Below are 27,700 nucleotides of genomic sequence, written 5' to 3'. Positions count from 1 at the left end.
TTCCCCTAAGCTTTATGGGCTTCATTATGCCATTTGGCATAGTGAGGTGAATTTGGAAACTCGTATATTACATAATAGTACAACTGACTGTATATATGATCTCTGGGGAAGACCCCGCGCATGTGCGATGGAAGAGCTATTTTCTCTTAAACTCAGAAACATTTCTAATTGTTTAGGTTCAAAACTGCTTCCTGGGTGCGGTTGTTCTAAGGTTGCTTTTGAACATATTGGGACAATGCAGGTGTCTAAGTGGAGAGACACAGGTATCACCAGGTATTATGCTAGTTTCTAGCCAGTGTCTAAGTGGCTGTTTCCTTTTTAGCCTTCAGATCCTGAAAAGGTTTTCATTCAGCATCTAGACGTTTTTCTTTCCGAGGACCAATTCTTCCCGTCTCCTGCCCCACACCCCCAGTCACTCTGGCCAACCTGTCACCTATCACGTTTTACATTTTGATATATTGAAATTATCTTATATGTATGACAGCATTGCATATGTTACATTAAATCATACTATTTGTTCATTGCTCCTATTCAGATAATTACTTCATAAAGGCAGACATGTTATCGGCCTTGTTCACAAAAGATTCTTAACACCTAAAGCAGCGGCCACAGCATACTGATCAATAAATATCTGTATGCTGTATAACATGGGTCCCTTTTCACGTGTTTAACAGGAAAACTTTATAACAGCCATTTCCTTGTATTTGTCCATCTGGAATTATTTGGCACTTCCTTACTATGCAAGCCTCAGACTCACATGCATTTTCATAGTACTGTTAACTCCTTGGGAAATAGGTAAACAAATTACATAATAATCCAGAAATCAAACTTAGACCTTTGTTTTTTATGCTAGTTTCTAGTCAGTTTTTTTTTTCTTCTTCTTCTTCCTAAACTACAATTATTTCATTTACATTAATATCTAAGAATAGCTCCGGGAATACAGCAGCTTGAGTGGTAACAGAACATGTTGATTCTTGACAAGCACCAGCTGAACATGTAATTAGAGGTGCTAGCTGTGAAGCCACCTCAGAGATCATCGCTGAATAAAATGGACTTGCTCACAACACAAAGCTGAAAATCAAGGGCTGAGTTCCAGCAGACATTTATCTAGTGCCCCCTAATGGCAATGCCCAGTCCTAAATGCTGAAAAAAAAAAAAAAAAAAAAAAAAAGATCCTCCTTTAAAGGAGTGTAGAATTTGGTGAGAAAGGCATAAGTGCCACACATTTGCATACAGCCAAGTTCTAAATATGTGATGTTTAAAGGGAAGTAAGTGAACAAAGTGGCAGAGAAGGAAGCACCTACTATTTATGGTTTTTTTGTTTTTTTTGTTTGTTTGTTTTTTGTTTGTTTTTTTTTTTTTGAGACAGTCTCGCTCTGTTGCCCAGGCTGGAATGTGGTGGCACAGTCTCAGCTCACTGCGCCCTGTCTCTTGGGTTCAAGTGATTCTTGTGCCTCAGCCTCCAGAGTAGATGGGATTACAGGGGTGCACTACCACACCCTGCTAATTTTTGTATTTTTAGTAGAGATGGAGTTTTACCATGTGGCCAGTCTGGTCTCAAACTCCTAGCCTCATGTGATCTGCCAGTCTTGGCCTCCCAAAGTGCTGGGATTACATATTATTTTTTAGACACAAGATCCTGCTCTGTTGTCCAGGCAGACCACAGTGGCATGACCACAGCTCACTGCAGGCTGGAACTCCTGGGCTCAAGCAATCTCACCCAAACACTCGCCTTGGCCTCCCAAAGCTCTGGGATTACAGGTGCGAGGTACCGTACCTGGTGCATTAGGGTTGGGGGAGATACATTGGTTATGATATGGGCTGGCAGTGAAAGGGGAGCTGTGCCAGTCACCTGCCTGTGTACTATCAAATCCATTTCCCACTCCCCACTGGGAGTATTCCAGAAAACATTTCCCAGGCTCCACGGCCGACTGGCTTGTGACTGGGGTGTGCAGTTAAAAGGGCTGGCAACAGCTGAGAGGAACAGAACAAGGGAAAGCAAGCTACTTCTCCCTACTCTGTTTAGGCAGCATCACAGGACAGGTAGTAGTCATGTCTCCTCCATGGCTTCAGCTCCTGCCAGACAAGTCCTCCATGACTTCAGCTTCAACCTGGTGGTGCTGGCTCCAGGGCTCTGGTAATACCTGTATCTCTCCAGCACTGGGAAGTGAAAGGCATCCTATTGAAGCAAATCTTAAGGTTGCCTCACCTGCTCTGATTTGGGATTTTTGTTCTTCCATTAACCCAGCAACAAATGTTCTGAATTAACTCCCTTCTGTTTGACATGTATAGGGATGCTTTCTGTGTGCCTGACACAGGTGATAAATTGCCCCTGATAGGAAGGAGGTGCATGGTATCTGGCCTGGAAAGGAATAAAGATTCAGGAATTTAGTCTGTGAGAATGGAAAGGTTAAGGGTCACCTAGAGTGACAGGGAGTTTCACATATGTCAATGATTGAGCCAATGAGGCAACACCGCTCTGTGTCTGGCAGGCCTTTGGGAAGAATAAGGAGGGTTTTATGTCTGTACAAATATTTCAGTAAAATATTTGGGACTCTTGGGAATGACTCACCCACTCATAGTACTTGGAAAGGCAGAGCTGGAAGGGATCTTCTGTGTCCAAATTATATGCATCAGAGCCCTAAAGCTCTTATATGTTAAAATGATTTGCTCAAGGTCACACAGCTGGCATAGCCAGAGGCGAACTCCTCCTGCCTGCTTCCAGGTCCACAGCTGTTTTCACTCATCTGCTGTTTTACCACTCCCCATGTTTCAGTTCGTTTCATGCAGGTTTGGTCTTTCAGTAACTACAAGGTTATGAGCAAATTTGAATGGAATTGTTCCCTATCAATAATTTCTAATTCTGAACTAATAATAATGAATACATACTCATTCTAAAATAACTAGTTTGGACTAGTTTTTAAGTCAAAGTAATTTAATAAAGTAACAGGCTGCAGAGTTCATTGAAATCCAAGTAGAATTCAGGTAGTAGATACATTCTGCCTTGTTAGCAAAAAAAAAAAAAAAAGCAAAAACCCTCCAACCTGGTGGTGTTTTTGTAAAACACCTAGTAAAAACCTGTGGTGTTTACTACTTCTTATGCAATTAGCATTCATGAAATCCTATAATGTAACATTTCTGTATTTAGAATGAACACCAAGGGTTTAGGATTAAAAAAAAATTCCTGAGGCAAAGACTTAGAGACATTATCTGTTTAATAAATATGATTGTAAAAGCAATAAACAAGAGCAATTATACATTACACTACATAGTATTTAACAAAAAATACATCAAAAAAGTCATTTTAAAATTAGAAGTAGTTCCAATACTATAAGAAAACTTTTTTTTTTAAATTGGCTTCCTATAAAAATAAGTTGGCAAATGAGAGATTTCAATGCTCAGTTGGATTCCTGGAAAACAGAACAGCTGCCAAGCACCCCACTGCTCTCAAAGTTGCTGTTTGGAACTTCTGGAAAAAAAAGCAAAGCAAACCTCTGCATTTTGGATAGTGAATCCAATTAAAAATAAGGCAAGGGAGAAAATGTTGGTTGGCTGGTTCAAGGTAGAACATGCACAGTTTGCCTTCTGGGATTTTGGAAAACGTTGCAGTATTGGATTTTTAGCTTGCCCTGAATCTTACCTTCCACATACATACTTCCCTACACACTCCTCTGACCTTAAGCCCACCAAACCCCTTGTGTGTTTGCACCTGCTATTAGCGAGTAGGTAGGCACTTAGTTCCCTCCCATTTGTAGGCGGTTGTTACTGCCTTCTGTTTGAAATTCAGCTGGAATGGCCTAGGACAATGGTTCTCAGACTCCAGTATGTATCATGGTCACTGGGAGAGCTTGTTAAAATAGATGGCCAGGCTCACTATCGCTTAGCAACAGAGAACACCACAATTCATCCCCTAGAGTTTCTAACTCAGTAGCTATGGGGTATGGATGGAGAATTTGCATCTCTGACAAGCCCAAGTGATTCTGATACTACTGGTCCAGGTACCGAACTTTGAGAACAACTGGCCAAGGTCATAAGAACCACGAGGTCCTCTCTAGCAGTACCTTGCCTCACTAATCTCCAACAGATGGGAGGGAGCTTTGAGGAGAGGCACATGAGAACCCTGGAGATGCTGAATCTCTAGCTGGCCATCTTTGGTCACTTTCCAAAATGCCAGGCATCTCATGTCTACCTCTATTTTTAATTAGGATTTACAGCTTATTCTTCCCTATGTTATTCTTCCGTATGTCTTTCCATTCATTTATTCAACAAATAATTTTCATACTACTACTCTAGGCAAGGCACTGTGCTAGAATAAGACTGTTATTCTTTTCTCACACTTTTCTAGTTATGATGAATTGAACTGCAACTCTGAGGATTCCCTGTGCTGGTTTGAGTGAGCCTCTTTTGGTTTTCCAAACACTTTGTCCTCCAGATTAAATTTGGGAGACTCCAACTGAAGAGGATCAGTGAGGATGTTTCCTATGAGATAGGAAGCCTGGCAGGTTAGGAATCAATTGAGTTCTACAAATAGGTGGCTGCCTCAGGCATAACCAATTTCCCAGATTCATACGGGGTATCCTCAACCATAAACATCTCTGCCTGATGGACTTCTGACAGCAACTTTGCTATTCTTTCTGTGCCTGAGCTACATAAAGTCATGGACATCAGGATCTTCAGGACACCCTCATTATCACCAGGGCCTGTGTTATACTGTTGGCTTAGGGACACAGCAAAGGAGGAGGCTGAACTCACTAAGAGGTTTATCAGAACTTCTTGCTCCTATAATTTATAGTGGGTTTTGCCCAGACCATAATACTAAAGGGACCTCTGCTGGACAGGCTTTTGTTTCCCTCTTTCTCTGGACCTTTTTCATGATAACCCGGGGAAACTGGAATTTCTTCATGCTTTGGGTCAATCATCTTTTTTTTAACCAATCATCAATCAGCTAACTTTTCTCCTTTAGGCAGACTTAAATTTTTCCTTTAATGATATTATGATACTCAGAGGTCAGAGAGCACATATGAAATCACTGGGATCATCCTAAATATCAAACTCTCACCCTATTGTAAGACAAGACCCCCCCCCCAATTTATTCTCTCAGACTTTTTGACACTCTTAAACATGAAGTCCATTAACCTGCTTCTCCTTCCAGTTAAAATCAGTTTCACAAACGTTTCTATTTTATTGTGAGAGTGGAAATGTTGAGTAACAGCAACCATCACAGGAGGAAATCGCCCTGCAAAATTGTCACATATTCAAAACATTTCTCACAAGAATCTTCTAGAATCAGATCGCACGAGATTTTGTTTAAGTTGTGAGAATACCATAATTCATCTCTATGCTTTCTTTTCCAAAGTACATGGCCAGGTTTGAATTGCTTTGCATATATCAACTCTTTCACATACAGTAAATGTTTCCAGGTGGGAAAAGGCAGGTTCTAGAAGAAGAGATACGGATACATGAAACTGAACCCTGCTGTGCAGGATACAGCGAGGTCCATGGGCACAGACACTGACATGCTTGGAAATGTACAAAACTGACAGAGGGATCAGAAACTTGCAAGTGATGGAGGCAGGGGCGGCAGAGGCCAGGCCGGTATTTAGGAAACATCAGGGTTAATGTCCAGAATCTAGCAACATGTTTGGGAAGAAAAATTGAGAAGTTGAAGGACAACTTATTTGGGATTTGGAGGGAAGACAAAGACACCAACAGGTCATGGCCACAGAAGAAGGATGACAGACACATGTGAAGGCAGGAAAACGGGTAATTAATGGGATTCCATTTCCTATTGCAGTTGGGGCAGGAGTAGGGAAAGCTGCAAGGGGAAGCAATTATGGTGGGAAGAGGTAAACAGAAAATCAAGGTCCGTTTCTGACATGCTTTGCCTCCCTGCCTCCCTTCCTTTCCTATTCTACCTGCCTACAGGGATCTTGAACTCCCATCTTTGTTTCTGTGGTCACAGAGAGTAAAGAAAGCAGCCTTGTGGCCACTGCTGACCAGCAGAGCTACAAAAGCTAACTTAGAAGGGAGATGACAATATGGAAAGTGGAACAGAGAAACAGCTCAGGGTTTCAAACTCCTGTGCATGTCTTTGTGTCTTATGAAAGGAGCTGGGGTAGCTAATCCACCCATCAGCCCTTAATGCTAAAATAGCTGATAAATCTAGAGCCAAGAATATTTCCAAAAATACATGCAGATTTCCTTGGCCTATATATGTTGTGAATTTTCTACAAACACGACCGATCAGAAAAAAGAGAGAGGAGAAGAAAGAGGGAGAGGGGAGTGTTTTCCATTAAAATAGAGCACCTGTACACTGCCCCTCCACACATGTTCTCAGAGTATCGTCCACATGCACAGGCTTAAAGCTAAAAACCCTTGTTGTCTGTGTCTGAAGAATTAAAAAGTCCCGATGCAGTGAGTGTTTGTTTGTTTGGATTTTGATTGTTTATATTTTATATTATTTTGTTTTTGTTTTGTTTTGTTTTTTACTGGCGTCCTCCATTCAAACATTTACATAGGTAGGGATTTCTTTTGTGCTTTGATTCTCAGCAACTATGGAAATACTTCCTGGCAAAACAGGAAACAGAACAACAAAGGAAAGAAAAAAACACAAAGTTAGTGGTCATGAAGGGTGATGTACTTGACAAGAGCGAAATTCTTTCCTGATCAGCAGGTCGCCTGTAGCCTTTGGGGGTTTTCCTTAAATTGCAAATTGTGCCCCAGCAGATCCCCGCTTTGGCGTTGAAGGCGGAGTGGCGTGTCTTGCTCTTTGCAATCGGAGAGATGAGTCACCAGGTTGAGTAGAAGGGGAGGGAGGGGAGGGTAAAGCTACTCTCCTAAGAGAAAACGTGTAACACTTACTCATTTAATGACACTGGAAAGGGAAAGGTGTCAGAGACTTTGCAATGTGCTGTGATAGCTTCCTGGTGAAGGAGGAATTGCTACTTTAATAAAGCAAACACAGGCTATGCTTCATACCCTACGGAAATGCAACTGAGAACCAAATGATACCAAAAAATGCACGTAGAAGCTTCAGGAATGAGTAGACAGGGTGAATGCCTCTCTGGACTTGAAGACAGAAAAGTCTTTTTTCTTTTTAACCCCAAGCAATTACACTTTTGTTACCTTGTCTCCCCAAATAAAAAGAAAGTGCACTGTGAAAATTAGACACCAGATGTGGCTGCTGTCGTTATCATTATCTATGATAGGAGCCAGTTGCTGCATTTAAATTTCTCCTTAACACAGCCACAGACCTTTCTCATATTTGTTTAAAGAGGGTCATGTTTCCATTTATATACTCATTTTTTTTCCAAGTAAGATTAAAAATGTTATGTAAAGGCCAGGTGGTCTGGCATGATCACATTACAGTGGAGCAGAAACGGTTATATGGTAATTTATCCACTGTTGTCACCAATGCAGGATTTGGCTGTGATCATACATACAAGTCTTCAACTCCTAGCACCAACAGACAGGAGGGACCAAAGAGAGAAATGGATCAGCAATAGTGACTTCATGGGTTTGTCTAACTTCCTGGAAAAGTTTTCCTGCAATAAATAGCAGGATCTGCTTGCAAGCGAACGTCAGACTCTCCATACCTACTTGTTGGATTCCTGTGCCTACTTCACAGGCAGAGAGAGCTCCGTTGAAATATGAGAAAGTCTATTTTACAATTTCTGCTAAGGGACAGTCAAAAAAAGAGGAAGAAATTTGCTAATCTGCTATGTAATAATCTCACCCACCAGTGTGGTCTCTCTGAGGTTGCTCCACTCCCTGGATGTCTGCAAACTTTATGCCTCTTGTCCTCAAGTTCTTAGGTGCCATATCTCCTGAGAGAAAGTTCCTAGCTACCACTAGATGTAAAAAAAAAAATTGCCCTGGATGGTGAGGCTGGCCACTCTTGTTACGTCACTCCTCTACTAGCGTTCTGAAGCAGTGTGCCCTCTTTAGAGCTGTATCCAGTTAAGGCCACCATGTTTCGTTCTAGTCAATACATACCATGTCCAGCAAACCCTGCCCAGTCCTCTGAGCCACCAGCCCTAGCCTCTGAGGCCTCTCCTTCTTATATATTATAGCAAACGCTTTGCTCTTTGCCCATAAACATGTAACATTTTAACATGTTAAGCCCAATATTTTAGGGAGGGTTTTGCAAAAGGAGGACTAAACTAATGTGAGAAAAAAAACTAGATAGAAGCAAGAGGTTCCTTGTTTTCTTTTCCCCATCCCAATAAGAAGAAGCAGGGAAAGCGCCATATTAGCTGTTTCTCTCAGGGGTGTTAGAGCAGAAGAAAGTGGTTATGTCAGGGCAGAAAGGGGTTAGAGAGAGAGTCAGCCATTGCCTACTCAGCTGAACAGCTGATGGCTACTGGGAATCATTTACCTATGAGCTGGGATTCCACCTTCTCATCTATAAGCTGGCCAGGCCTCCTTAGTTCAGTCTGAGGGACACTGGGCCTGCTTTCAGAGTGACTGACTGGACTGATCATCTCTTGTTCTTTCTCATTCTGCATCTGGGCATAAGCACTAATGCCCGGGATCTTCCTAAAATATTAATAGAAACCATCACTGCTATGCACATCACTGTAACACATGCTTCTGGACCTGTCAGGGAGAAGGAAGAGGTTGGGGGTGGGGAGATGTGGATGGAGGGATACACACCTTTTAAACTTGTAGATGACGAACACTGCTAGCCCCACAAACACCACTGAGAGCAGCATCAGCATGGCAGATCCACTGTGGGTTGGAGTGAGGTCCACCAGGGGGGCTAGAGGGAAGACAAGACATGGTCATGAGCAGAAAACTGGGCAGGTGAGACTCTGTGAGACGCTCAAACGGTTCACATGCACAAGCACGGTAAGTCCTGGAAAAACAGGTGGGGTTATACACACAAGATGCATGTCACATGGCTGACCTGGGATACATCAGAGCCCACCCTACTCCCACCCCAAATGTTCCTGCACTGCAGCAAAGCAATGAAAAGCACAGACCCCAGGGCCAGGCTGCCTGGATTCAAGTCCCACTCTACCTGGCCATGTGGTCTTGGGCAAGTTACTTCACCTTAATGTACCTTATGTGGTAAAATAATAATAATAATGGTACATACTTCATTGGGTTCTGATCAGTATTAAGTGAGCTAACGTACGTTAAGCATTGAGAAAAGTGCCAGGCACATATTAAGTCATATAATTATTAGATTATTATTATTTTTTTTGAGACAGAGTCTTGCTCTGTTGCCAGGCTGGAGTGCAATGGCGTGATCTCGACTCACTGCTACCTCCGCCTCCCGGGTTCAAGAGATTCTCCTGCCTCGGCCTCTTGAGTAGCTGGGACTACAGGCATCCACCACCACACCCAGCTACTTTTTATATTTTTAGTAGAGACGGGGTTTCACCATGTTGGCCAGGGTGGTCTTGATCTCTTGACCTCATGATCCACCCATCTCGGCCTCCAAAAGTGCTGGGATTACAGGCATGAGCCACTGTGCCTGGCCTAGATTTCGTTTCTACTGCTGCTAGTATTTTATTATGCTCTGAGTGTAAGCTTTTTCCACTAAGCAAACAGATGGCCAATAAAACCACCTAAAAATTTTTTTTCGTGTATTCAACCACCCCCTCGCCCCTACTCCAGTAGTTGTCATGTGAGAAAAATAATTGCAAAGTTGTCAACGAGAGAAGGAACAGTGAAGTAATGGAACATGCTTATATTTTTGTACACAGGAAACTGACGTCCAAGTGAATATTTTACAAGAGCAGCCACTCAGATGTTGAAGGAGGGAATTGCAACCTGGTTGTTTCCACAGCTTCCCAAAAGCTCCGACAGCCCACACCAAGACGCTCCAGCCTCTCAAATAGTGAGTTTTTCTCTCAGACAAACCAGAAGTCTCTGCGTCCATACAAGAGTCTCCCTCCCTGAGTTTCCTCTTAAAGTGCAGTCTGGAAAACACCTCTCTCCACCTCTACACCTTCCCCCATCTCACGGTCAAAGCTGTCATACTTGTAAGACTTTGCAATTAATTTCTACCCTCTTAAAAACTGACATTTTGCAAATGTAGCATAGTTCACGCATAAAAGACAAGTCACATGTACTCCATGGAAGCCTTAGTGCTGACCTTTACCTTCCATCAACTTAAGCAAAGCCTGATAACCAGAAATACAGGTGACCTTTAATCACCATTTTCTGTGGTTTTCTCTGGTGTGAGCTGAGAGGGCAACGCTTTAGTCACCCAGGTTAAAAAGTTCAAGAATAAGAGTCTAATACTGATGGTCTCAGACAAGACTCTCAGTGGCTTCTGCTCTGGCTGAGTTTTTCAGGATGACATCTCAGCCACTCTGTATTGATACTGGAAAGCACCTTCCATCTATCCATACAGTTTTGGTGAAAAATGAAAGCCACCCTTCCTTCTCTGAAAATAGTCATTTCAGGAGAGTTGGCTTTCAGGAAGCACTGAATGTAAAGAACCCCCCACTATTTTCTCTTCCCTGTAAGTCAAGCATCACCTCACTTTTGAAATGGGATTAGTTGAGTTTGTGTGTAAGAGATGGTTGGGGTCTCACTGCCATGAAACATCCAAGACAAAGTTTCTTTCTGTTCAAAATTCGAAGAGAAAAGCTCTCAATGCCATCGGCAAAGAGGTTCAGAAATTCTTCAGAACTCACCCTGCAATTAGTAGGATGTCATCTGGGGAAGAGAACACTTTCTGTATGTTGTAGACATTATCACAGTTGATTTTCATAAATGGAAGGCAGGGACCCTGATCCCCATTAAAGAGATAACAGTGAAGTTCTCACTGGTTAATGTTGTTTTACAAGGACTTAGGACTAGTAAACAGAAGAACTAAGACATGAATCATCACACACACACTTTCTATATACTCAACCCTGGGCTAATGTCAGTAAAAGACATATTTCTGAGGATGGGGATTAGGACTAAGACTATAACACAAGAAATAAATTAACAAGCAGCACAAGTTAAAACACTAAGTTTTAAAAGGAGCAGTAGGACTAATCATGTACTCTTAAGTTTGGAAGACAGGTATATGTACACATATATACCTATGTATGTATATGTGGATGGATATTTATATGTATGCATGCAAACACACACATAGAATACAGAAATGATCCTACCACTCAGCTTCAACAACCATCAGCTGACAGCCAGTCTGATTTTATCCACTCCCCACAACGTCAAACCACTGGATTATTCTGAACTAAATCTTGGAAAACCTATAATTTAACAACCTGTAACTCGAAAAGATAAGATCTCTCCCTCTCATTATTATCATAATACCATCATCACATAAAGCAGTTATATTAGGAAGATGTTTTAAAAGCCATCTTCTAGTGCAAACCCTTAATTTGTCAGGGAACAGTGGAGGCTCAGAGAGGGGCCACAGATGATTAGGAGGGTGAGAGGTTGAAACAAAGCTAAACTTTTCACTCCTAGCTAAATACTCTTTCGGCATAACCAGAATACCAGTGATATGAAGCAACTAAGAATACTGAGCTTGCTTGAAAAGGTTGGCATTTGAAATACATGGAAAACCAAGAGAGAAAATTACTTTGTCCAAGCTCTCAGCAACACAGAAAGCAAACTTTCACATGTGTGCATGCGCACACACAAATTCTTTTCCCTTCTCTTTCCTTCGTCTCATCTCTCCCCATCCCCAGGTTAAACCTTTCCATTCTAAATCATTTACACTTAAGTAATTAGCAAATTATTCTGGGAAAATGAACTTCTGTATCCCAGTTCTAATATGTATGTTATCCATTCACCTTCCCCATCTCTGTCACTTCTCAGAGGCAGGAAGCAGGAAGCAGCAGTGGTGAGAGACTGACTGCCACTGCCTTCTGTGTTCCACAGGTGACTTCTGCTTGCTGATCTGTGCCTGAATATAAACAGACCTATTATCGCTCCACACAACAGCAGCACGGTTCTTAGTTTGCCCAATACTTAGGTGCATTTGTGTGTGTTTTGCTGAGGAATGGAAACTTGTGATAAATGGGCTTTAGCTTCTCGTGTGGAATTAGCATAAATTAACCCTCTCCAGTTGCAGCTTAAACAAGGTAGAAGTGTAGGGGAAAGTGCTGAGCAATTTTTTGCCATTATTCATGCACAAAGTGAAACATGGATACAAGCAGTATTCCAAATGACTCAACATTTCTAAGCTGCACACAAGCACATGTCATTTCTAAAATCCTTTGAGAAACTTGGAAATGCACTGAATTTTTACATATTATTCATGAGGACCTGGGATGACGATAATGGGAACATTTACAATAATAACAGTTTTCTTGTGAAAAGCGATTGCCACATAGAGAGTGCTAAATAAATGGTCATAGTTGCATGTATGAGAACAAACTCAAAATTCCATGTGTGGGGTTAAGTAATGATATGATCCCTTTTCAGAATCAGACCTGGCTCTGTCACTTATAGGCTAAGTGACTTACTAAATCTCAGTTTCCTCATCTGCAAAAATAGTATTGGGCACAGAGTACATGCCCAATATTTCTAATATTGTCATATTATTCCTATAATATTTCTGAAACTGTATTCTTCTACAGAAAAAATGTCCTGAAAGATGACAGTTTCATGGTGAGATAATTTTAGGCAGTGATACGTACGAAATTCCTCATATGGAGATTCACACTGCACATCAGTATATTAAAGGGTCACAGCAGCCATTGCAGAAAAGAACACATTTAACTCTACCATAGCCTATAAACTCATTTGACCACAGATCCTTTGCAGACCTAGGTTCCACATAACAGTCTACGAAATGCCTCTCCCCAGGCACTACATTCCCCCTTCCTGCAGTTTGGCTTTTTTGTTTGTTTTGTTTTTAGATGAAGTCTTGCTTTGTCACCCGGGCCAGAGTGCAGTGGCACAATCTTGATTCACTGCAACCTTCTTCTGGGTTCAATCAATTCTCCCACCTCAGCCTCTCGAGTAGCTGAGATTACAAGCACCCACCACCACGCGGCTGTTTTTGCACTTTTAGTAGAGATGGGGTTTCACCATGTTGGCCAGGCTGGTCTCGAACTCTACCTTGAGTGATTCATCCACCTTGGCCTCCCAAAGTCCTGGGATTACAGGCGTGAGCCATCACACACAGCCCCTCTTGCTGTCGTTTTGCCCTTTGCTTGGTTTATTTCCAAGTTTTAAAGTCAATAACATGGTAGCACCACCCAGGGAAGCCATGCAGAAGACCCTTATTGCTGTCCTGTGTTCACTTTCATTCAATCAAAAGGACTTTCCTGGAGAACTGCTACTTGCACTATAATCCTGAAACTTTGAACTATAATTCTAATCCAAAAGCTACTGTCATCAGGATATTGCAGAAGTAATTTACCATACCTTGATTTTCTTTTTTCCTCTTCTGTCCCCAAAGTAGACCCAATTTAGGACTGAGTAACATGCCTTGAATATCATGAAATCCATGTAGACTGAAATATTTTTTTTCAGAAATTACAGTGATATGGGCAGCACAAGAACTTTGTGAAGCATTCACAAGTTTCAATAGTCAAATCAATCAAACATAAGAAAGGATATCAGAGACTAAAGATCAACTCAATGAAATAAAGTGAGAAGGCAAGATTAGAGAAAAAGTGAAAAGAAATGAACAATGCCTCCAAGAAATATGGGATTATATGAAAAGACCAAATCTATATTTGATCAGTGTCCCTGAAAGTGACAGGGGAATGAAACCAAGTTGGAAAACACTCTTTGGGATATTATCCAGGATAAGTTCCCCAACCTAGCAAGGCAGACCAACATTCTAACTCGGGAAATACAGAAAGCACCACAAAGATATTCCTCAAGAAGAGCAACTCCAAGACACATAATCGTCAGATTCACCAGGATTGAAATGAAGGAAAAAATACTAAGGGTGGCCAGAGAGAAAGGTTAGGTTACCCGCAAAGGGAAACCCATCAGACTCACCAGCAGAAATCCTACAAGCCAGGAGAAAGTGGGGGCCAATATCCGACATCCTTAAATAAAATAATTTTCAACAGAGAATTTCATATCCAGTTAAACTAAGCTTCATAAGTGAAATAGAAATAAAATCCTTTAGGGACAAGCAACTGGTGAAAGATTTTGTCACCACCAGGACTGCCTTACAAGAGCTCCTGAAGGAAGCAGTAAACATGGAAAGAACAATCAGTACCAGCCACTGCAAAAACATACCAATTTGTAAAGACCATGGACATTATGAAGGAACTGCATCTATTACCTTTGGGCTCCACATTAGCCAATATTTGGTGTAGACTTCTATCCCCACTGTCAGGGTGGCAGAGTAAAAGTAAGACCATACATATTATTTTCTAAAGTCAGACACTTTAAGAATGAAAGGGGTGCTATTAAAGCTTATGCTGATATAACATAGATAACCCAGGACAGTCCTGATCACTCTAGGTATAAGATACCTGGTGTCTAAAGGGTAGCTTGTCCTAGGTTCTGACATCTTCTCTGTATTTTATATGTGTTATCCTTTCCTGTTTTCTTTTTCATTTTTTTTTTTTTTTTGACAATTTCTCTTGATGATCTGCCTTGCCTTCCCCTGGGGAACTGCATTTCTGATGCATGTTTGTGCCCCTGTTTTTGTTCATCTGACTGTTCCTTGCTGGCCATTATCTGACCAAAAGTTTCCAGATACATTCTCTAGCCTGGCTAATTCAGTCTAGTTACCCTTGTGGTCATTTCAGCCCCTTTTATGGTCCCCCATAATTCTCCAAAAAAAAAAAAAAGAAATAGTGAAGAGTGAGTTTATTAGAAGCTAGGCCAGGCATGGTGGCTCATGCCTGTAATCCCAATGCTTTGGAAGGCTGAAATGGGTGAATCTATTGAGGCCAAGAGTTTGCGATTGGCCTGGGCAACATAGCAACACCCTGTCTCTACAGTAATTAAAAATATTAATTGGATGTGGTAATATGTGCCTGTCATCCTAGCTACTTGAGAGGCTGAGGCCGGCAGATCACTTGAGCCCAGAAGTTCAAGGCTATAGTGAGCCTTGCTACTGCCCTCCAGACTGGACCACAGAACTGAATCCTGTGTCTTAAAAAAAGCCAAAGAGTAACCTCATTGCTGCTCCCTAGTAGGCATATGAAAATATCACATTTACTCACATTATGGGGAGGGATATATTTAGATATATATCTATATGATAAACCCATTATTGTTTATCATAAAACCATAATGATTAAATAACTAGGAAAATCCACTGGTTCTATGTATCTGTACAACTACCTAATTACTTGAAAAGAAAAAAAACATATTTTGGGGAAAAATGAAGAAAAATAAAAGGAAGAAAACATTGGTACCATGGTTCTACTTTCAAAAGACTTGTAAAGGATTATAATGTACATAACACAGTGACCAGAAACTAAAGAGACACACAAATGTATTGGCTGAGGAAGAATTTTACCAGTACTAATTTCATCCCTAAATGGAAAACGTTATTGCAACAATTTACTTCACTTTACAGTTCAGAGTTCCACAACTCCCATTTGGCATCTGCATCTATAATGTTGCTTAGATTATATGGTAATTTCTAAAGCTTCTTGATGAATGCTAATTCTCCCTTCAAGTGGAAAGTCTTTTTCTCAATGTGAAACTGTAGTGCAGAATTCATGATGTATCACGACCTAGGTAGAAATTTGGAGTTTCTTAATCCCTCCCAAATTGACTCATAACATATCCGGTTGTAGCAACTGATGCCTAGAAATATTCTCTAATAGCTTTATGATAACATCTTTTTATTACACCTGCAAAAGAAGTTAAACCAGTCAGCAGCAGCCATAGAGGCCAAAATAACAAAAGATAACAGTTGTATTAAAAACCCACACATACCCTTGACAAAGGACAGTTTACCTAAACCAAGCAGCTGAAATAAGGCAAAGGATAGACAGACAGGAGCAAGTGGAATCAATATTCCTGTGTATTTTTTTTTTTTTGCTCATGTTTTTTACTTAACCTGAGATTTGAGGCTCTTCCTTTGATAAATATTATTAACCCTTTACCATTTTTAGCATATGTGTCCAGAACTCCAGATGAATAGTGACCAAACTGAAAAGCCAAGCGTAGGGCCACCTCTGAATTCTGAAATATGTACAGAAATATAGTGAGGTGTAGCTGTATCATTTTATGCTCACACTAACACATGAACAGCATCTAGATAATATTATTTAACTCTCATAAAACTCACGGCTGTTCAATTACATCTGCCACTAAGATTCCAGTTCACCCTTTAATCATGTTTCAGCTGCTTCATGGCCACAGCTCTTGGCTGCCCTTTGCCATTCATCTAGATTATGGATATAATATGTCCCAGATTCAGAGGCATGTTTCATTTTCTCCCCCTTACTCCCACTGTGATTTGCCCATTCTGCCAATTAGGTTAGCTCCAAATATGCCAAGAAATTAGATTTTAATGTTTATTACTAATTTCCTCCTATGCTTAATATAACAGGCTCTTGTTATCTAATTCATGCTTCTGTTTTAGTAGATGCCCTGAGTTGTAAATCAGATTTATTACTGGAGATAGTTGTTCACCTTTCCTTGTTATACAGATGGATTTCTGTCTGTGAAAGGCTGTCTAACAATGGTTGTTGAGACTGGTGAAGAGGCCAGCATCATAAGCATCATTAGGGGGAACTTGCTAAAAATGAAGCTTCCTGGCTCGTCGGGATTCTTCACTGTGTGTGGTGAGGCTTGGAAAATCTCTATTTTTATAAAGCTTCTTAAGTTAATGGCAATGTAAAGTCACATTTGAGAACAACTGCTATTTATAGCAGATTATCTCCCACCCTGAGTTGGAAAGAGTTTTCTAACTCTGGGGCAGGGTTTCACGTATCCCAAATGCTTTGAGGGAAGCAGTCAGCTCCAGCTCTTCGGGCAGAATTCCCACCACCCAAACTGCAGTTCCTTTGCCCAGTAAATAAATCTTGTGAAGTGCAAATAATCCCTAAAATGTTGTTGTTAGCAATTTAGGAGGTATCAATCTAGTTAGGCTTTTGCCTTCTCAAATAAAAGGTTAGCGTTGCCCCTTGCTTGCTGTCTTTTTACTTTCTATTCTCATAAAAAACCTTACCTATTCTGTCTTAGAAGAGTCAACAGGTTTTCAGGCAATTTCCTACTCCCTCCTTCTCCCCACTAAATATAAGGACTAAATTTACTCATGACGAGGGGTTCTCATGAGAACAAAGATAGAGTTTGACAGAGCTTGAAAGATTTGAACCAGCAATTAAGGCTTTAATTTATCACCTGTCAGGAGATTACCCTCACCTGATTATCTGCTATGGGATGGTAAATTAAAATTCACAGTGAATGTATATTCTGGTCTTGGTTTTCTCACCTAAGTTTCCACTCCCTATTTCCAGCTTCCTAATGGGGTTATTCACTTAAATGCTTAATGACATCCAACCCAACATGAACCACCAAATTTATCTTAACAACAACAACAACAAAAAAAGCTCCTCATCCTAAGATTTACCAAGCAAATGTAGAGTAAAAAAAAGGCAGGGGTTGCAATCATAGTCTCTGATGAAACAACAGACTTTAAACCAACAAATATCAAAAGAGACAAAGAAAGGCATTACATCATGGTAAAATGATCAATGCAACAAGAAGAGCTAACGATCCTAAATATATATATGCACGCAATACAGGAGCACCCAGATATATAAAGCAAGTTCTTAATGTCCTACAAAGAGACTTCAACTCCCACACAATAATAGTGGGAGACTTTAGCACCCCACTGTCAATATTAGACAATGAAACAAAATTAACGACATCCAGGGCTTGAACTCACATCTACAGAACTCTCCACCAAAAATCCACAGAATATACATTCTTCTCGTCACCACATCACACTTCTTCTAAAATTGACCACATAATTGGAAGTAAAATACTCCTCAGCAAATGCAAAACAATGGAAATCACAACAAACAGTCACTCAGACCACAGTGCAACCAAATTAGAACTCAGCATTAAGAAACTCACTCAAAACTGCCCAACAACTACACGGAAACTGAATAACCTGCTCCTGAATGACGAATGGATAAATAATGAAATGAAGGCAGAAATAAAGATCTTCTTTGAAACCAATAAGAAAGAAGACACAACATACCAGAATCTCTGAGACACATTTAGAGCTGTGTCAAGAGGAAAATTTATAGCACTAAGTGCCCACAAGAGGAAGGAGGAAAGATCTAAAATTGACATGTTAATGTCATGATTAAAAGAACTAGAAGAGTAAGATCAAACAAAATCAAAAGCTAGAAGACAAGAAATAACTAGGATCAGAGCAAAACTGAAGGATATAGACACACAAAAAATCCTTCAAAAAAAATCAATGAATCCAGGAGCTGGTTTTTGAAAAGATCAACAAAATAGATCACTAGCCAGAATAATGAAGAAAAGAGGGAAGAATCAAATAGATGCAATAAAAATGATGCAAACTACCATCAGAGAATACTGCCAACACATCTATACAAACAAACCAGTAAATCTAGAAGAAATGGATAAATTCCTGGACACTAACACCCTCCCAAGACTAAACCAGGAACAAGTTGAATCCCTGAATAAAACAATAACAAGGTCTGAATTGAGGTAGCAATTAATAGCTTACCAACCAAAAAAAGTCCAAGACCAGATGGGTTCACAGCCGAATTCTGCCAGACGTACAAAGAGGAGCTGGTACCATTCCTTCTGAAACTATTCCAAACAATACAAAAAGAGGGAATCCTCCCTAACTCATTTTATCAGACCAACATCATCCTGATACCAAAACCTGGCAGAGACACAACTAGAAAAGAAAATTTCAGGTCAATATCAATGATGAACATTGATGTGAAAATCCTCAATAAAATACTGGCAAACCAAATCCAATAGCGCATCAAAAAGCTTATCCATCACGATCAACTTGGTTTCGTCCCTGGGATACAAGGCTGGTTCAACATACACAAATCTGTAAACATAATCCAGCACATAAATAGAACCAAAGATAAAAATCACGATTATCTTAATAGATGTAGAGAAGCCCTTCAACAAAATTCAACAGCCGTTTATGCTAAAAACTCTCAATAAACTAGGTATCAATGGACCGTATCTCAAAATAATAAGAGCTATTTATGACAAACCCACAGCCAATATCATACAGAATAGGCAAAAACTGGAAGCATTCCCTTTGAAAAGTGTCACAAGACAAGGATACCCTGCTCACCATGCCTATTCAACATAGCACTGGAAGTTCGGGCCAGGGCAATCAGGCAAGAAAAAGAAATAATGGGTATTCAATTAGGAAAAGAGAAAGAGATGCTGGAGAGGATGTGGAGAAATAGGAACACTTTTGCACTGCTGGTGGGAGTGTAAATTAGTTCAACCATTGTGGAAGACAGTGTGGCGATTCCTCAAGGACCTAGAAATAGCAATTCCATTTGACCCAGCAATTCCATTACTGGGTATGTATCCAAAGGATTACGAATCGTTCTACTATAAGGACATGTGCACACGAATGTTCACTGCAGCACTGTTTACAATAGCAAAGACCTAGAACCAACCCAAATGCCCATCGATGGTAGACTGGATAGGGAAAATGTGGCACATATACACCATGGAATATTATGCAGCCATCAAAAACGATGAGTTTGGGTCCTTTGTAGGGACATGGATGAACCTGGAAACCATCATTCTCAGCAAACTGACAGAAGAGCAGAAGATCAAACACCGCATGTTCTCACTCATAGGCGGGTGTTGAACAATGAGAACACATGGACACAGGGAGGGGAGCACTACACACTGGGGTCAGTTGGGGGGAAATAGGGCAGGGACGATAGGGGGTGGGGAGCTGAGGAGAGATAGAAAGGGGAGAAATGCCAGATGTAGGTGATGGGGAGGAAGGCAGCAAATCACACTGCCACGTGTGTACCTATGAAGAATTTTGCATGTTCTTCAAATGTACCCCAAAACCTACAATGCAATAAAATAAATAAATGGGAAAAAAAAGGAAAAGAGAAAGTCAAATTGTCTCTATTTGCAGATGACATGATTGTTGTTTAGAAGACCCAAAATCTTCATGTCAGCCCCAAATCTCCTTAAGCTGATAAGGAACTTCAGCAAAGTCTCAGGATACAAAAATCATTGTACAAAAATCACAAGCATTACTGTACACCAGTAATAGAGAGTCTAATCATGAGTGAACTCCCATTTACAATTGCTACAAAGAGAATACATACCTAGGAATACAACAAACAAGGGATGTGAAAGACCCCTTCAAGGAGAACTATAAACCACTGCTCAAGGAAATAAGAGAGGACACAAACAGATGGGAAAACATTCCATGCTCATGGTTAGGAAGAATCAATATCATGAAAATGGGCATATTGCCCAAAGTAATTTATAGATTCAATGCTATCTCAATCAAGCTACCATTCACTTTCTTCAAAGAAATGGAAAAAACCACCTTAACTTTCATATGGAACCAAAAAAGAGCCCACATAACCAAGATAATCCTAAGGAAAAAAAAAAGCTGGAGGCATCATGCTACCTGACTTCAAACTATACTACAAGGCTACAGTAATCAAAACAGCATAGTACTGGCCAAAACAGAGACATAGAACTGGTACTGGTACTGGTACTGGTACCAAAACAGAGATATAGAACAATGGAACAGAACAGAGGCCTCAGAAATAATGCAACACATCTACAACCATCTGTTCTTTGACAAATTTGACAACAACAAGCAATGGGGAAAGGATTCCCAATTTAATAAATGGTGTTGGGAAAACTGGCTAGCCATAGGCAGAAAGCTGAAACTGGATCCCTTCCTTACAACTTATACAAAAATTAACTCCAGATAGATAAAAGATTTAAACATAAGACCTAACACCATGAAAACCCTAGAAGAAAACCAAGGCAATACCATTCAGGACATAGGCATGGGCAAGGAATTCATGACTAAAACACCAAAAGCGATGGCAGCAAAAGCCAAAATAGACAAATGGGATCGAATTAGATTGAAGAGCTTCTCTACACAGCAAAAGGAACTAACATTAGAGTGAATCAGCAACCAACAGAGTGGGAAAAGATTTTTGCAATCTACCCATCTGACAAAGGGTTAATATCCAGAATCTACAAAGAACTTAAATTTACAAGAAAAAAACAACTCCATCAAAAAGTGGGCAAAGGATATGAACAGACACTTCTCAAAAGAAGAAAGTTATGCAGCCAACAAACATATGTAAAGAAGCTCATCATCACTGGTCATTAAAGAAATGCAAATCAAAACCACACTGAGATACCATCTCACTGCCAGTTAGAATGGCAATCATTAAAAACTCAGGTGACAAGAGATGCTGCAGAGGATGTGGAGATATAGGAACACTTTTACACTGTAGGTGGGAGTGTAAATTAGGTCAACCATTGTGGAAGACAGTGTGGTGATTCCTCAAGGATCTAGAAATATAAATACCATTTGACCTAGCAATCCCATTACTGAGTATATATATCCAAAGGATTATAAATCATTCTATTATAAAGATACAGGCACACATGTTTATTGTGGCACTGTTTATAACAGTAAAGACTTGGAACCGACACAAATGCCCATCAGTGATAGACTGGATAGAGAAAATGTGGCACATATACACCATGGAATACTATGCAGCCATGAAAAGGATGAGTTCATGCCCTTTGCAGGAACATGGATGAAGCTGGAAACCATCATTCTCAGCAACCTGACACAAGAACAGAAAGCTAAACACCACATGATCTCACTCATAAGTGAGTGTTGAACAATCAGAACACATGGATACAGGGAGGGGAACATCACACACCAGGGAGGTGGGGTACTCGGGGAATGGTAGCATGAGAGTAGGGGGGCTAGCGGAGGGACGACATTAGAAATACCTAATGTAGGTGACTAGGTGATGGATGCAGCAAACCATCATGGCACGTGTATACGTATGTAACAAACCTGCATGTTCTGTACCACTAAATAAATTACCATATTGTGCCACTTGAGTTGTAAACTTCTTAGTTGTTAAAAAGAGAAATGATAATGGAGTTTTGCCCAAATCTATTGTTTAAAAAAAAACACCCAAATATTTCTATCAGCTTTTTCATTTTCCAAACTCATTATACCTTATCTCAAATTTGCATTAATAAAATTTCTTCATTAGCACACAATGAATGATAGACAACAAAGTTTATATTATTTTTTCCTGAATTTTACCTCTCTTTCTCTGCTCATAATTTTACCCTCAGTAAATATACTAATTATTAATATGTGAGGGTACATATCTAGAAGCCCCAATCCATGTCAGGCAACACATAATTTTATACATAAACCATATAATTCCACTTTTCTGTGCCTTTGTGCAACCTGGCCCTTCAACCTGCAATGCTTATTTGCTCTGTTTCTAGTCAATTCCTTTTCAACCTTAAAGACTCAGCTTTATCGAATCTTCTGCATGGAATATTTTTCATTCCCCTCATTTAGAAATTAGTAAAGGTTCATACAACTAGTATTTTGTGCCTCAGGTCTAGCCAGCTGTGAGTGAGGGCCCTCATTCATCTCATATCCCCTGATAAACTATAAGTTTAAAGGAATAATTGCAAAGTAAGACATAGAGTCATGTGACAAATAAGATGATAAATCTGAAATGAATCCTGCCCTTGAGTAAATTTCAAGTTACTAGGGGCAATGGGAAACTTTTGGCATTTTGGGGACATTTTCTTAATGTCTCAGGTTTTTTCTTCTACAAGTAACTATACAGATCCAGTGGTTTGCATTAGATTCAGAGCCTTCCAGATTCTTGCTAGAAAAATGCTCCCTAAAATGACATCATAGCTGTTTTTTGTTTTTGTTTAGAGATGGAGTCTCACTCTGTTGCCCAGGCTGGAGTGCAGTGGCATGATCTCAGCCACTGTAACCTCTGCCTCCTGGGTTCAAGTGATTCTCATGCCTCAGCCTTCTGAATAGCTGGAAGTACAGGTGTGTGCCAGCACGCCTGGCTAATTTTTGTATTTTTGGCAGAGATGGGGTTTCACCATGTCACTCAGGCTGGTCTCAAAATCCTGGCCTCAGGTGATATACCCACCTTGTGCTCCCAAAGTGCTGGGATTAGAGGCATGAGCCAGTACAGCTAGCCCATCACAGTTCTTAAGTAATCAAAACAGCATGGTACTGCTACCAAAACAGAGATATAGAACAATGGAACAGGACAGAGGCCTCTGAGGCAACGCCACACATCTACAAACATCTGATCTTTTGCAAACCTTACAAAAACAAGCCAATAGGGAAATGATTCCCTGTTTAATAAATGGTGTTGTGAAGCTGGCTAGCCATGTGCAGAAAACAGAGACTGGACCCCTTCCTGACAGCTTACACTAAAATTAACTCCAGATAGATTAAAGACTTAAACATAAGACCTAACACCATAAAAACCATAGAAGAAAACCTAGGCAAAACCATTCAGGACATAGGCATAGGCAAGGACTTCATGACTAAAACATCAAAAGCATTGGCAACAAAAGACAAAATAGACAAATGGGATCTAATTAAACTCCAGAACTTTTGCATGGCAGAAGAAACAATCATTAGAGTGAACCAGCGACCAACAGAATGGGAAAAAATTTTTGCAATCTACCTATCTTACAAAGGCTAATATCCACAATCTACAAAGAACTGAAACAGATTTACAAGAAGAAAAACAAACAAACCCATTCAAAAGTGGGCAAAGGACATGAACAGACACTTTTCAAAAGAAGACATATATGAGGTCAACAAACATATGAAAAAATGCTTATCATCACTGGTCATTAGAGAAATGCAAATCAAAACCACATTGAGATACCATCTCATGCCAGTTAGAATGGCGATCATTAAAAAATCTGGAGCCAACAGATCCGGGAGAGGATGTGGAGAAATAGGAACACTTTTACACTGTTGGTGGGAGTGTAAATTAGTTCAACCATTGTGTAAGACAGTGTGGCAATTCCTCAAGGACGGAGACATAAAAATTCCATTTGATCCAGCAATCCTATTACTGGATATATATTCAAAGGATTATAAATCATTCTATTATAAAGATAGATGCACACGTATGTTCACTGTGGTACTGTTTATAATAACAAAGACCTGGAATCAACCCAAATGCCCACTGATGAACAGACTGGACAAGGAAAATGTGGCACATATACACCATGGAATACTATGTAGGCATGAAGAAACGATGAGTTCCTGACCTTTGTAGGGACATGGATGAATCTGTAAACCATCATTCTCAGCAAAGTGACAGAAGAACAGAAAATCAAACACTGCATGTTCTCACTCACAGGCAGTCTTGAACAATGAGAACACATGGACACAGGGAAGGGAGCATCACACACTGGGGTCTGTTGGGGGGCCTAGGGGAAGGACAGTGGGGGGTAGGGAGGTTGGGGAGGGATAGCATGGGGAGAAATGCCAGATATAGGTGATGGGGGATGGAGGCAGCAAAGCACATTGTCATGTATGTACCTACGCAACAATCCTGCATGATCTGCACATGTACCCCAGAACCTAAAGTATAATAAAATATATATGATACAGAAGGCCAGGGCAAATGCATACATGAGAAATGGGGAGGGTGAGGGATATGTCACAAAAGATCTGGCTGGTTTGTTAAGGTGAGGAGGGTGCAGTACAAGGTCTGTGACCCTGAGCTCTGCCATGAAGTGAAGCTGCTCTTATACTGAAAACATGTCTTCCACTGACCAGAGCAATAAAAAAGGACCTGTGATTCAGTCTCTTTTTCTAACAATCTCCTTCCATTCTTTCTCCCATTCTCTCTCAGATCTCTCATTCTCATGTGTAAAACTCCAGGAAGGATGGGCCCAATTTTCCTTCAACTGCCCATTCCCCACAATGTGTATATAAAGAATTATAATGCATATTTAAAGAACACCTGCCATAAGGAAAAAAAATATAGAGAGATTTCCTAGATGCTTATTGTATGCATCTAGGGAATAAATGCAAGTCTCCACTCACCAGTTACTTGATTAGAAGTAGCATGTCATGGAGACAGGTTCACAAATGAATAAACTCAATAAATTGTATCTGAAGGTTAACTGCAGGAATGGGATTTTGAATATATGTCTGCAGGCTATAAACTATGCTTATAATTATTCATAAAAACAATACTTGTTAAGCACTTGATATGTGCAAGTTCTCTGCAAGGTATAATGATTAAGATGATACGAAGATACGAAGGTGATATAAAGATATGATGAACCATATCCACAAGAAATTAAAGTGATGCATAAGATAGTGGTCATGATCATCATCATCAGGCAGAGAGAGATTAAAAATTCATATGATTTCAGACAAGGGGAAGATGTTCAGGCACATGTCTCTGGGAAGATGTCATGCAAATGGGGGCATTGAGGTGAGCCTTAAAATACAGATGGACAAGGGGAAATAGGTGAAGAAGTGGGGAGAAGTATTGCAGTCTGGAATATCATGAGTAGAGATATACTTTTGTCAAGACAGCGAAGCTTCCAGTCTAAAACTAACTTGATTGCTTTCTATTCCCTTTTCCAACTTGTCATGTTGTTTTTGCAACGTCATAGCCTTTGTCTGCTAAACATGGATGCCAGCTGCCATCGAGTACTGAAAGTCAAAGAGAACCACTCAGCCCATGACCCTCCCTCAACCTTCTGGATAACATGCTTTTCATTCTCCCTTATTCTCATACAGGTTCAAATACCTCCTTTCTGAAAGAGAATTTCATAACATACCTGTTAGGTGTGGTTAGACTCTTAAAAACTGTATGAAAACCAAGCAGCACAGAAATGGCTAGGAACAAAACAAGGCCTACATTCAAAATTCAGCCCAGCTTAGATACCACAGTTAATGAATTCCCAAATGGAATGTATTGGTGGGTGGGGGACAAACAAAATCCAGTCTCTAATGGCATTCGGATATCTGCAAATACTTTCCTTCTTCCCATAAAAGCAAACAGGGAGCTGAATTTGAAAACCAAAATAAGGCTAGTAAATTCTTAAAAAGAGACAGTTCTTTCTCCTTGGAGACAAACCAAATTATGCATTTGCTTCTCTCACCAACAACATACTCTGGCTCAAACATTTTTAAAAGAAAGCTGCTGAACATCTGCTGAGCAATTAATGGGATGCAGCAGCATGTTGTAATGGTCCCTGGGAAAGTATTAGCAATCCTGCTTATGAGACATGAAATGTTGCTAACAATGGTTCTTTATTTTTTCCCTTTTTAATTTTTATTTTCCCCTGCCTCCAGGGGGGATGAGAGAAGGGAAATAGAGTCGAGGTGGAAGTTCTGCATCTAATACTCCTCCCCACTGTTTCTCTCTCTCTTTTTTCAGGCTTCCTCCTCCTTTTCTCCCTAGCCACCCAAATATTGTGTTAATTTCAACCTAATAAAATAAACTGTGGTGGTTCATGCCTGTAATCCCAGCACTTTGAGAGGCTGAGGCGGGCAGATCACTTGGGCTCAGGAGTTCAAGACCAGCCTGGGCAACGTGGTAAAACCCCGTCTCTACCAAAAATACAACAAAACTTAGATGGACATGATGGCAAGCATCTGTGGTCCTAGCTACTTGGGAGGCTGAGGAGGGAGGATGGCTTGAACTCAGGGGGCAGAGGTTGCAGTGAGCCAAGATCACGGCACTGCACTCCAGCCTGGGTGACTGGGTAAGACACTATCTCAAAAAAAAAAAAAAAAAAAAAAAGAAAGGAAGAAAAGAAACGAAACTGTGGCAAGTGTCTCGGCCCACTGATACCCTACCAAAGTGCCAATTTTTCCATGAGTGAAAGCAGAACTCCCTCCACTGTTTTTTGTGTATGTAGGGTCTACCATCCTATGCAAATAGTTCTTTCAATCAGGTAGCTAGAGGTAACTTAGGAGCAATCTCCAACAAGGAAAGGATCCTTCACAAATTTTAATTCCTTATCACAATTGTTGTGCCAATTGACACAATTTGTCTTTTGCATATGAAAATCTATCCCAGAGTGATGCGCACCTGTGGATACTGCCAGTTTTAACACGTTATGATCATCATAGCCAAACTCAATACAGCAAAAGTTTCCAAGACTCAGTTACTCCATGAGATTACTTTCATTTACTTATCAAATTGGAGCTAATTGTCCACATATAAATCTATATCTACTCCAGTTGCTGAGCTAGCCATGACAGAAAACGTAGTAAAGCCAGTTGATCAGGCTTGGACTTGTACAGCCAAAAGACCCTACTATTGAAACTAACAGTAAAGATTTCTACAATGGTTGGAAGTCAAATAATTTTCTCACTATCTCCAAATTGGTACAGGCTAAGAATGGGCTTTTACTTGGAAATGGATTTTTTTCCCACTTTGGTGACCTAGTGTTACACATATCTATACTGCAAGGGGTTCTTCTTCAAATCTCAGCATGCATATCTAGGTTCCCATAATATACCTCCCTTTTGCCAGCCCTTTTTCTCAGGAATCTGAGTCCTGCTTTCCAAACTCCTAGTTATAGAATAATCTACAAATATGAATTGGAAACATGTTTCAGTTCTTCCCAACTTTGCATTATTTTTGCCATATGGAGTTTCTACCAGTGGGATTAACCTCTCATGGTTATCAGGAATTGACTTCCCTTCCCACACGGAGCTATAAATCCAAGGGCCTTTGGATGCCTTTTCTAT

The 27,700-nt window shown here is 40.4% G+C and overlaps 1 protein-coding gene across 1 annotated transcript in view; it reads right to left on the bottom strand.

Moving 5' to 3' along the window:
* Positions 1–3,197: 3,197 nt before the first annotated feature.
* LOC108284149 (VPS10 domain-containing receptor SorCS1-like) overlaps positions 3,198–27,700 on the bottom strand; it is a gene marked incomplete at its 5' end in the record, with an annotated part of 113,382 nt that continues 88,879 nt past the window's right edge. The window contains 3 exons of the mRNA XM_017500802.2: positions 3,198–3,469; positions 8,378–8,538; positions 8,656–8,761. Of these exons, the coding sequence (XP_017356291.2) occupies positions 3,399–3,469; positions 8,378–8,538; positions 8,656–8,761 (338 nt within the window). The remainder of the gene's footprint in view (positions 3,470–8,377; positions 8,539–8,655; positions 8,762–27,700) is intronic.

Source organism: Cebus imitator, unplaced genomic scaffold (genome assembly GCF_001604975.1).
Source record: "Cebus imitator isolate Cc_AM_T3 unplaced genomic scaffold, Cebus_imitator-1.0 Scaffold271, whole genome shotgun sequence".
Classification (NCBI taxonomy): Eukaryota; Metazoa; Chordata; class Mammalia; order Primates; family Cebidae; genus Cebus; species Cebus imitator.
Note: the sequence above shows the minus strand (reverse complement) of the source record. Positions and strands in the feature narration are given on the sequence as shown.